The sequence below is a fragment of the Cebus imitator genome, unplaced genomic scaffold (assembly GCF_001604975.1).
Source record: "Cebus imitator isolate Cc_AM_T3 unplaced genomic scaffold, Cebus_imitator-1.0 Scaffold118, whole genome shotgun sequence".
In the NCBI taxonomy this organism is placed as follows: domain Eukaryota; kingdom Metazoa; phylum Chordata; class Mammalia; order Primates; family Cebidae; genus Cebus; species Cebus imitator.
In genome coordinates, this window is record NW_016107433.1 from 715,310 (window position 1) to 726,431 (window position 11,122).

An 11,122-nucleotide genomic window follows, 5' to 3' on the forward strand; every position below is an offset into this window, starting at 1 on the left:
AGGAGAATTGCCTGAACCCAGGAGGCGGAGGTTGCGGTGAGCCGAGATCGCGTCATTGCACTCCAGCCTGGGTAACAAGAGCGAAACTCCGTCTCAAAAAAAAAAAAAAAAAAAGAAGCACGATTATAGAAGATTGACATCATTACAACCAGAGTCCCTGTTCTCTTACCTACCTTATTATTGCAGGTAGTGGTAGCATATTGGGGAAGTTAGGTATGAGTGTCTTAGACACAATTTAAGTTTCTACAAGTATTAATTGAGTTATTACTATGTGTCTGACACTATTCTAGATGTTTTCATATACTACATAGGAAGTGAAGGATGTACAAGACAAACTAAAATGGAGAATACAGAGTGAGACCTAGGATCTATTGACTGCCTATGCTAAGTGAGGGCATTTAATCCTCATAACAGTGCTAAGTGGCAAAGTTACTAGCTCTAATGAAAGTCAGAAAAATGAACTAACACGTGCAATATTAAGGAGCTGAATTTTAATTCAGATCTGTTGCCAAACCCCGTATTCTTGCTACTGGATCTCCTGTCTCCAAGTAAGAGAATGGTGAATGGAGTGTGAAGTGTGGTGCCATGGGGCCCCCAATTCTCAAGATGTCCATCTGAATACTTATATTCTGCTCAAAGACTAGCAGCTTGGAATCATGTTCACCCCTGGCTACTGTGCCCTTTGTAGATGATCTTCTGCACAAAAACCAACAGCTGACCATGCAGGTCGCTTGCCTGAACCAGGAGCTTGCCCAGCTGAAAAAGCTGGAGGAAACAGTTGCCGTTCTCCATGAAAGTCAGAGGTAGGAGAGGGTCTATCTAGCTTGCTTCTAGAAGCAGATATTCACTCCTTTTGTCTCCTTTGTTTTACCTGGAAAGTTAATATCTATACACTTTGCAAATAAACTCCATTCTATGTATAAACCTCCTGTATCTGGCCTGTTAGCTCAGGGATTATAAAAATTACTGCTTCCCAGGACACACCAGGGACTGTCTTTGCTAGTGTTGGTGGGTTGCAACACCTCGATAATTAGCTTCTCACTGGATCTGATGGGACCTTTGTTTGGGTCAGCTAACTTTTTTGGGAGGTCAGTATATACCCCTAAAATCAGCCATCTGGCTCCTCTGGAAAATGCCTGCTATCAGTCACGTAAGACTTCAAGAGCACTCGGCAGGGAGTTATAGGGAAAGAACCCAAAGTATGAGTTTCCTTCAGAGGAGCTCAACAGCATCAGCCCTTAAAGAACAGCACCCCCAGGATACAAGTCAGGCAGAAAAATCAGAAGACACCTCAAGACTATGGCTACATTTAGAGAAGCCCTTGAGATTTTGGCTTGCCTATAATTTATGAGGACTTTCACTGCACTCCATCCCCAAACCTTCAACCTCCAACTTCACTTCCTGATTTTCATTTGGTTAGCTTTGATTCAGAGGATTAGACCCAGAACCATTCTGGATTGTTCTGAAAAGCTTATCATTATTTCAAACATTACAAAAGTAAACAGAATAGCATAATATGGTGCTCAAACTTGGTTATACCTCTGAATTAACTTGAAGTACGTGTTGAAATGCAGATTGCTGGGCCTCACCCCACAGTTTCTGAGTCAGCAGGTCTGGGTTGGGAACTGAACATTTGCATTTCTTTTTATTTTTATTTTATTTTATTTTGAGACGGAGTTTCACTCATGTTACCCAGGCTGGAGTGCAATGGCGTGATCTCGGCTCACCGCAACCTCTGCCTCCTGGGTTCAGGCAATTCTCCTGCCTCAGCCTCCTGAGTAGCTAGGATTACAGGCACGCACCACCATGCCCAGCTAATTTTTTGTATTTTTAGTAGAGACGGGGTTTCACCATGTTGACCAGGATGGTCTCGATCTCTTGGCCTCATGATCCACCTGCCTCGGCCTCCCAAAGTGCTGGGATTACAGGCGTGAGCCACCGCGCCCGGCCGAACATTTGCATTTCTAATTAGCTTCTGGGTGATGCTGTTGCTGCTGGCCTGGAGACCACACTTTCAAAACATTAGGATATATTGCTTTAGTGATGAACAGTCAAAATACCCTCTTTTAAATTAAACAGAAATAATCTTTGTGTGTGTTAAACCATACAGTTTCCTTTGTTTTATTTTGCTTCTGATTCTTATGGAATTTTTAAAAATTTTTGATTTAATCTTGTTTTCATAATTATGTAAAACATTTACACAGTCCCAATGTCAACTGTATAAGATAAATCCAGAAAAATCCAGCTTCCTTATCTGTCTTTGCTATCCTTTCCTTCCCTCCCACTATCCTTCTATTGTAGGTGTGTATATTTATATCCTTCTATTGTAGGAGTGTATATTTGTATTTCCTCATTATTACATAAGAAGACACAGTGTTGCTTTAACATTTTATGAAAATCCATTCATAGTGGTGTGTAGAGTTAGTTCTCATTCCTTTTACTAGTTGCATAGTGCTCAGTTGTGTGGATGATATACCATTCATTTAATTAGTCCTCTATAAATGGACATTTAGGTTAACATATTTTGCTGTTAAAAATGGTACTATAGTGTGTGGATGGCTTTTAACATTAGATGATAATACAGACCGGGTGTGGTGGCTCACGCCTGTAATCTCACACTTTGGGAGGCCAAGGGCAAGTGGATCACTTGAGGTCCGGAGTTTGAGACCAACTTGATCAACATGATGTAACCCTGTCTCTACTAAAAATACCAAATTAGCTGGGCATGGTGGCACATGCCTGTAATCCCAGCTACTAGGGAGGCTGAGGCAGGAGAATTGCTTGAATCTGGGAGGCAGAGGTTGCAGTGGGCCGAGATCCGCATTGTACTCTAGCCTGGGCAACAAAACCGAAACTTGTCTCAAAAAAAAAGTTAGATGGTAATGCAGAGTTCAGTATACTCATGACTAGCACCATTAGTGAATTGCAGTGGCAGGATAGATTAGAAATAGGTGTTACAATTTGGGGTAGAAATTGGAGGCCTGATCAGGTGCCAGTGACCCAGGGTTTCTACTTACCTCATCATCAAGATGCTTTGGAGAGAACAGAACAACCACTAGCTATATGTAAAATGGGAAATGTATTATTGCTTCAGTAAGTCTGGAACATAAACAGAATTGTAATGAAGAAACTGTAGTTCTGCTTTTAAAATAATCATAAATTGGACAGTTCTTTCTATTTAAAGATATGACTTCATTTCACATTTGTCTTTGGGAAACATTTTGGGTCTGCATGGTATCTCTCTTGCTTTTATGATTTCATGACTGCCTTTTTCCCTTGGACCTCAGATCCCTGGTGGTAACTAATGAGTATCTGCTGCAGCAGCTGAATAAGGAGCCAAAAGGTTATTCTGGGAAAGCGCTCCTGCCTCCTGAGAAGGGTCATCATCTGGGGAGATCATCACCCTTTGGGAAAAGCACGTTGTCTTCCTCCTCACCAGTGGCACATGATACCAGTCAGTATCTCATATAGAGTGTCTCAGATGCTACCCCAGAGCCTGGCTTATGGAGCTAGCATGAAACTCACACCACAGCTTCCCTGGTCCACACAGAGGCTCTTACCGCCATTGACACCGGTATGGTGTATGTACTCACAAAGATTAAGAAAGAAATGTATTCTAATTAGATTGTATTGGTCCCACTTTTTATTTATCTCCTCCTATTGAGTCATTCTTTCCTTCTGCCCACAGAAACAGTTGGCACTTGGTTCCAGCAATTGTATAGACATTGCATAGAGACATTTGGCTGAAAATGTTGAAAGGGAAAAAAACACTAGACATTTTTCCCCTGTGTCCTTTGCAACTGTGTGGTAGAAAGTTAAAAAAGAACATCCGCCAGATTCATCAAACAGGGTTTGATTACCTCCTGCCATGGTGAAAAGCTGACAACATCTGGTGTCTGCCCTGGAGCAGCCAACTATTTAGTTAAGGAAAAAAGCAAAAACTAATGTGATGGGGCCCAAAGCTTGGGATTGGTACCAAATAGGTCTAAACAAAAGCCCAGAGATGCCCTGAAGAGGGAGAAAGAGTGAATAATGCCCACTGTAGGATTGGAGAGGGTGTCAATAAGGCTTGTTTGAATGGAAGCTGAAGAATGAGTAAGAACGGTAGCAGGTACAGGGGGTGCAGAGCCTCCTAGGCCAAGAGTACATAGAAGAGTCTGGAACACCCCCCCCAGGGGGATAGTGGGGCAGGGACAGAAATGTGGGACATGGAAGAGGTGTAATGTCATGAGAATGTCCCCAGAGCAAGTGATCTTTCATGAAGCGGGGAGACATGAAGAGGTTACCAGGCAAAGCATGTGGCTGAGAGCAATGGGGAGAAGCTGCAGAGAGCAGCAGCGCGAGAAGGCCGGGAAATGGGAAGGGATGTGGTTTTTTCAGGGAGCTGAGGGGCTGAGAGGAGGTAAACAGGAGCAAGGTTGCACCACTCCTTGAAGATTTTAGATTGGGAAGGCAGAGGAGTGACAGACTGGGTTTGAGAAGCTTTCTCGGGACCAGGCACAGGGGCTCCTGCCTGTAATCCCAGTACTGAGGGAGATGGAGGTGGGAGGATAACTTGAGACCAGGAGTTTGATACCAGCCTAGATAACATAGGTAGACCCCATCTCTTTTTTTTTTTCCTTTTTTTTTTTTTTTTTTTTTTTTTTTTTTAATTTTATTTTTTTTTTTTTTTTTTTTTTTTTTTTTTTTTTTTTTTTGATCATTTTACAAAGCAAGTTAGACCTCATCTCTACAAAAAAAATTTTAAAGTTAGCCAGGTGTGATGGAGCATGCCTGTGGGCCCAACTACTAGGGAGGTTGAGGCACAAGGATCGCTTGAGTCCAAAAGTTCAAGGCTGCAGTAAGCTATGATTGCACCACTACACTCCAGCCTAACAACAGAGCAAAACCCTGTCTCCAGAAAAAAAAGAAGAAGCTTTCTTTATGAGAATGGGTTGACCATGGTGTGAAGTAGGGGAGGACCAAAAGGAAGCCAGACAGCCCAGAGAGAAGGCAGAGGCAGGCCACACTAGATATGCCACTTCTGAGTACTGAGCTGTGGGCTCAGCATCCAGTTTACATGTGGGTGCTCGGTACTTTTAATCCTGATTGGGCATTTAAAAAATCAATGGGGAAAGATGAGGCAAATAGTTCTAAATATGTTTCTGCTTCAGTGGCTTCCCAGAGTGCTAATGTCACCAGAGAGTGTGTAGAGGGTGAAGGATTTTCAACTAATGCCACGTGGTACTTCTCTTCACCTTCAGGGCCACCTCAGAGACAGAGACAGGTGGAAGGATTAGATAACTTATTTGCACCCCTGATAGTGTGCTGTGCAGGGAAGGAGAGCCACCACCATACTAATGAGACATGACTGTCACGTTTCTAACTTATTATAAATCCACAGACTTCTAGATTTTAAGTGGCTTCCCAAAAGCAGCTTGTACAGAGGAGCCAGAGGTTTCTTTGAGCTGCGAGGCTCTGAGGGAGGCAGAGCAAGCTTGCGCTCTGTGGAAACGGCAGTAAGAGCAGCCTCCCTGCACCCCCGCTGCCACTCTCCTGGGCCTTTGTCTCACTGAGAAATAGCCAAATCATCTTGCCCAGGTAGGGGAGTGTCAGCCAGTGGCCTTGCATCCCTGAGTTGCCATATTTCAGGGTCCCAGCCCAGTGTACAGGCCAACCTAATGGACATACCAGGGGGTGGGGAGGAATAATGCACTGCTTTCCTTCACCCCAGCCCTTCCTGCTTCCCCATGAACATTTGATGATGCCAGCCCCAGGATCTGCGCGGGACACATCTAAAAGGGAACAAAGGGCCTGGCCCAGCCCGAGCCACTCTCTACCCCATTTTCCATTGTCATTGAAAGTGGCTGGCCCTGCCCCAGGCCAGGCACCTGCTAGGGTTGCTGGCCACTCCTGGGGAAGTCCTCTGTGTTTCTGATTTTTCCCTGTATGGCACTTGGTCTAGAGGGCTGGGGTAGGAGTTGCGATGTCAAGGAGAAAGCCAAAGAGCTGTCACCCTGCGGGGCTAACTGGACTCAACATGGAGAGCAGAGGACCCTTGAAACAAGCAGAAAACACATGGAGCAGAATCCCACAGCCTAGGCCTGGCACTACCACCAGAAAGCAAACAAGAGACTGGTCCTCAGGGAGGTTCTGTGCCCAGAGGGAGGGGCAGAGCCACTCTCGGGTTGGGACTTCCCCAGCCATACAGAGCAGGTTTTTATTTTATTTATTTTTTTAAATTATTTTTCCCCCTGCAGTATTTCAGGACAGAGCAGGTTTTTAAAGACTCCATCCCTCCAATTCTAACCTCTCCTTTATCCAGCCTGATTTTACTAGCAAGGGTATCCAAAGCTTTCAACCACAAGGACACTGCTAGGGGAAGGGCAGTGGCATCGCTAGGCCACTGCCATGTGCCAGATTCTCCTAGACCCATTTGGTCTTAGGGTCCTCCTGGCCCTGAGTGGGCTCTGAATTCCCTCAGGCTCCCTAATGGCATTTTGAGAAGAGGGGAGTTTACTCCTATGAGGTGGGGTCTGGGGGCTCAACCATTCTCTCTGTGTTCCTCTAGCCACACTGCCAGTCACAGTAAAGGAGGAGCTGCTGGTCCCTCTACCATTGGATGGTACTGTCACCTGCAGTGGAATAGTGGGAGCCTGGCCCAAGTTGGAACACAATTAAATTCGCTTCCCTGTGAGGCTGTTTTGGTGAAAGCCAGAGGGTTTGGTTTTCACTCCTATTATGCTCATTTTAAGTAAAGCTTGCAATTCAAACGAATTCTCCAAGGCTAGAGGAATTATTCCTCTGCATTTTTTTTTTTTCATTAAATGCCTTCCATTCTGCCGCTTAACATTTGCTGGTGGGAGGGTGTGCCTGAAGGCCCCTGAAGCTCTTCCCTGGGCCACTCAAGGAGAAGTGGTCAGCCGGGTCAGGAGGAGCTGTGCTGCAAGGCAAGGCTCTGCTGTGGCCAGGTGCCCACCTGCTGCCTGCTGATTCCTGCCTGACATCCCTGTCTCCAGCCACACTATTCTGCTATACCCTGTCCCTAAGGTAAGCTAGGCTCCAGGGATGTGAAGCCACCTGGGCAGGACCACCCCCCAACAGCCTGTGGGATGAGAGGGTAAACAATGGTGCTGCTTTGTCTTGTGATCTGAGTGGGGAAAGCAGGCATTTGGGAACTGGGCCTTTTACGCCTTTTCTAACCCCTTTGGGAGCTACTCTTTCCTGGGTAGGCCCTAAAGTCCCATCCAGCCCCACTGTCACAGCAAGGAAGGAAGGAGAGGTGGCCTGAAAGCCTTGGCTTGGGAATAGCTCTGTCAAACACCCAGCACCTTAGTGAGATGATCTGGAAACACCCAGGCATCCTCAGGACCAGAGAGGCCTCCCCTTCCCCCACCAGGGATGTGGAACAGATGAGAGGGCATCAAAGAGGAGGAGGCCCCTTCACTGAAGGATGCCCTGCCTCCCACCTCAGGCTGGTGTTGAGTGCCAAGCCCCATCACCAGTCAGCCAGTCCCAGTTTTGGAAGTCAGTGCTGGGGCTTGCTTGCTAGAAAGATCCTGGCCTGGGCGGCAAGACTAGTCTGGCGTCTAGTCTGCAGAAGCCCCCTCCACTCTCTGGGCGTTCCTCAGCTATAAAATTACAGAGTCAGATGAGCTACTCTCTAAGGTTCTGCCTGGCCCTGCCTTTTCTGATATTCTGAGCCAGAGCCCAGAATGACTTGCCTTGGTAGCCCCTGTTCGCAGGCTGAGAGCTGAGGCCTGGCTCTGGGGCCTCTGCCAAGGCTTGGCCCAGGTGGAGTCGGCTCCTGCTGTGAAAGTAGAGAGGGGGCCGAGTCTCCAAACCCGGCACTGATCACAGGAAAGCAAGCTTAGATGTCAGGTCTCCCGTCAGGCCCAGATAAAAGGCTTTGGACTTACCTCAGGAGTCTCCTCAGACAGAACGGCTCTGTGCTCACAGAAGGGAATTTATGTGTCCCTTTTTCTGGGCAGGACTGCCAGGGGAAGGGGAGAGATGAGCAGTGTGTGGCATGCAGTGGGGTGATAACACTGAGCAGATCACTGGGGTGTGAATGTCATTATCCCCATCATTGTCAACCAGGTCATATTGGTACAAAAGGTGTCTTTATTGAGGTCTGGGTTAGAATTAGGCACTTGGCCAGAGCAGCAGCTTAAATATGAGGCAAGCAGGCAGGGGTTAGCCATGCCCGGGGTTGGGTTGGGGTGGTGAGGCTACAGGCATAGACTGTCCCCAGGTGGACAGAAGTTGGGGTGGGAAAAGGAGGAGGAAGGGGCCAAGGAGCAGCCTGGGTCAGAGGCCTGGTGGGCCGGCCCAGTGGGACTAGGCAGGAAGCTCTGGGTGGCAGGTCCAGCAGGGGGGGAACCAGGCTCTCTTGCTCCATGTGCCCCTTAGACCCAGGCCTGAGCCTCTGGCAGGAGCAGCCGCACTTGGGGGTACGGTCTTCCCAAGCCTCACTTCTTCACTTTGGTGTCATAGGTGCCCGCGTTCTTGTAGGCACTCACATAGCCACTGTCGTCCAGGATGTCCTGCCGTCCCGCAATGCCCTTGCCCTTGCCACTCTCATCAAAGCGCTCCTTGTGGGAACCTGTGTACCTGCTGGTGTCTGTCAGCCGGTCCACAGCACCCCCTGTTTTTGCTTTCTGTTTGGACAGAGTTTCCCCAGGGACACCTGGTGAGAGAGCCCAGCCCTTCCCACCGACAGTCAAGATTCCCCACACCCTGACCACCCGAGACCAGCAGGGCACTTACAGTGACGCCCACATTGGCCGGCTCTTTGCCTGCCACCAGCTGGCAGATGGCATCGAAGGCCTCCTCCTTGCTCTTCCCCTTGAATCGCTTGGTTGCCAGCTCTTCCAGGGCCTTCTTGAACTCCTCATAGTTGATGACCCGAGCAGACTTCCCCCTGCCAGGCATGTGGGCATCATCAGTGTTCCCCTTTTTTTCCCCCTGGGGAAAGCACAAACACAGTCCCCGCCACCACAATTTATGCAATTGAGTTTCTTTCCCATATTTGGGGAAATCTCAGGAGTCAGCACCTCTGGAGGACAATAGATAAGGTTTGTCCTGGAATAATGATCTTTGTGATCATGGTATTTCCCTGACCCCTTCTCTATGTCCTCCCTGGTTCCAGCCCCCCCCAGTTCCCCACCCCCTGGGAACATGAGAAGCAGGGGCTGCCTGGGGCTCACTTGACTTTGGAGAAGACGATGTCCACATCAGTCCCTGTCACAGCCTTTCCGTCAGCCACCTTGCAGTCCTTGCACAGCTTGGCCCAGTTCTTGCCATTCATCTCTTGCCCACTGGCCTTGGGGTCGCCATGGATGGCAAACTTGCGGAAACTCTCCTCCAGTCCAGCGATGTCTGTGCTCGCTGCCATGCCACCCTGTAGAGACCCACCTGGGTCACCTCCCAGCCAAGCTGCCCTTCCCCTTCCCCAAGCCCAGAACATTCTGGCCTCTACCCAAAACTTGCAAGACCTGGGCAGGCTCTGCTACAGACAGTCGGAGCTGGAGCTGCCTGGGGAGAGGGGCCAGTCACTCTTGTCCTGGGCCTCAGAACCCCCAGGAAGATCCCCGGGAGGCACAGTCTTGTCACCAATGCCAGCCCTGGCTCTGAGCAGGGTTCAGCAGATGAAATCATGATGCCCACAGCAGGCTAGGAACAGAGTGGCACTGTCCAGAAAGACTGTGAGGGCAGCAGCTGGGGCCCTGGCTTTGTCTGACCCTGGCACAAGGCCTGCTTGGATGGAAGTGAGGGTGGCAGAGCAGGCCCCCTCCCTGGAAGCGCCATGCCAAGCTGGGTTGGGGCCAGGCAGGCTGCTGGTTGGACAGGCATTTAATGAGGATGGCGTCTCTGAGAGGGTCATGAGGACCCAGCAAGAGCCAGTCTGGGCAGGGGTGCATGCCTTGGGCAAGGGTGCAGCTGGCCCAGCAGGGCCTTGTTACTATTTGCTATTAAACAAAAACATGAGGGGAGCAGGAGCTTGGGGCTGGCCTGGCCACAGTTTGTGAAGCCTGGAGACGGTTGCTAAGGGAGGGTAGTGCTGCTTGGAGAATGTTGCTAAGGGCAGGATGGTGTCAGGGCAGCTCAGGGAGAAGCTCCCAGTGCTGAGGGGCTGGGCTGGGCTGGGCTGGGCTGGGGATCTGGAGCCACGGGTGGGGCACGCCAGCACTCCCTGTGCCTGGGGCATAACCGTGGCTTCCTGGCCCCTTGCCACCCACTAGGGCTGTAACCTTCCACTGTGGTGTTTTGGGGGAACAGGAGGTTAGGGGCTAGTTGAGGTGGGGTCTGTAGAGTTACAAACCCCAAGATTCGTGCTGGCAAGTGGGGATGTGGCTGAAACACACTTCCTCATGTCTACACCACAGCCCTCCACTGAGGCCCCTGGCCACGCCCTGAACTCAGCCACACATTCCCAGCGATCCTGTGCACTCAGCTCTGGCCTGTCACGCCCTGGGCCTTGTACCCCTGGCCATACCTTCAGCCTTACACTGCAGCCTCCTCCATCCTCACACCCACAGCCACAGCCCTCAGCCTCCGGCCCCCAACTATATACAAACAAGCCTGCACCAACCCCAGTAATACCCACAGCCCTGCACTAAAGTGCTCCCCACACCCACAGCCCTCCACTAAAGTGCTCCCCACACCCACAGCCCTCCACTAAAGTGCTCGCCGCACCCACAGCCCTCCACTTAAGTGCTCCCCACACCCACAACCCTCTGCTGCAGGCCCCTGGCCACACCCTGAGCCTGCACAGCAGCCTCCTCCATCCCCACACCTGCAGCCCTGGGGCTGAGGCCCCTGGCCACAAACCTGCATCCCTTCCTAAGACTCCCAACCACAGCCTCAGCCACTCACCCCCTCCAATACCCACAGCCCTTTATCAAGGCGCCCTGACCCTCAGCACCCCTTTGTCCCCACACCCGTAGCCCTCTGGCCACACCCTCAGTCCTGCACTGAAGGCCCCAGTCCACATCCACACACTGACATTATAAGACTCCCAGGATGGCCGGGCGCGGTGGCTCAAGCCTGTAATCCCAGCACTGTGGGAGGCGGAGGCGGGTGGATCACGAGGTCAAGAGATCGAGACCATCCTGGTCAACATGGTGAAACCCCGTCTCTA

General features: G+C 50.0%; 2 protein-coding genes and 1 non-coding gene across 4 annotated transcripts in view; 1 reads left to right on the forward strand and 2 right to left on the reverse strand.

Moving 5' to 3' along the window:
- Positions 1–3,623, forward strand: part of LRRC36 (leucine rich repeat containing 36) — a 51,144-nt gene extending 47,521 nt beyond the window's left edge. Inside the window, exons 12-13 of the mRNA XM_017539219.2 lie at positions 689–803; positions 3,288–3,623. Coding sequence (XP_017394708.1) covers positions 689–803; positions 3,288–3,471 — 299 coding nt within the window. The 3' untranslated portion in view covers positions 3,472–3,623. The remainder of the gene's footprint in view (positions 1–688; positions 804–3,287) is intronic.
- Positions 3,624–8,083: 4,460 nt separating this feature from the next.
- The window catches only part of TPPP3 (tubulin polymerization promoting protein family member 3), a 4,248-nt gene continuing 1,209 nt past the window's right edge, over positions 8,084–11,122 (reverse strand). The window contains exons 1-4 of one of the 2 annotated variants that reach the window (XM_037742293.1): positions 9,477–9,586; positions 9,189–9,382; positions 8,749–8,902; positions 8,084–8,639 (exon numbers count right to left, since the gene is read on the reverse strand). In XM_037742293.1, coding sequence (XP_037598221.1) covers positions 8,451–8,639; positions 8,749–8,902; positions 9,189–9,376 — 531 coding nt within the window. In that variant the 5' untranslated portion in view covers positions 9,377–9,382; positions 9,477–9,586 and the 3' untranslated portion in view covers positions 8,084–8,450. Of the gene's footprint in view, positions 8,640–8,748; positions 8,903–9,188; positions 9,383–9,476; positions 9,587–11,122 lie in introns of those variants that run through there. The other variant, XM_017539310.2, reaches the window with a different exon arrangement.
- On the reverse strand, positions 8,947–9,113 carry LOC119472804. Its single transcript, XR_005201985.1, has one exon. It is a non-coding gene; the product is annotated as a U1 spliceosomal RNA (small nuclear RNA).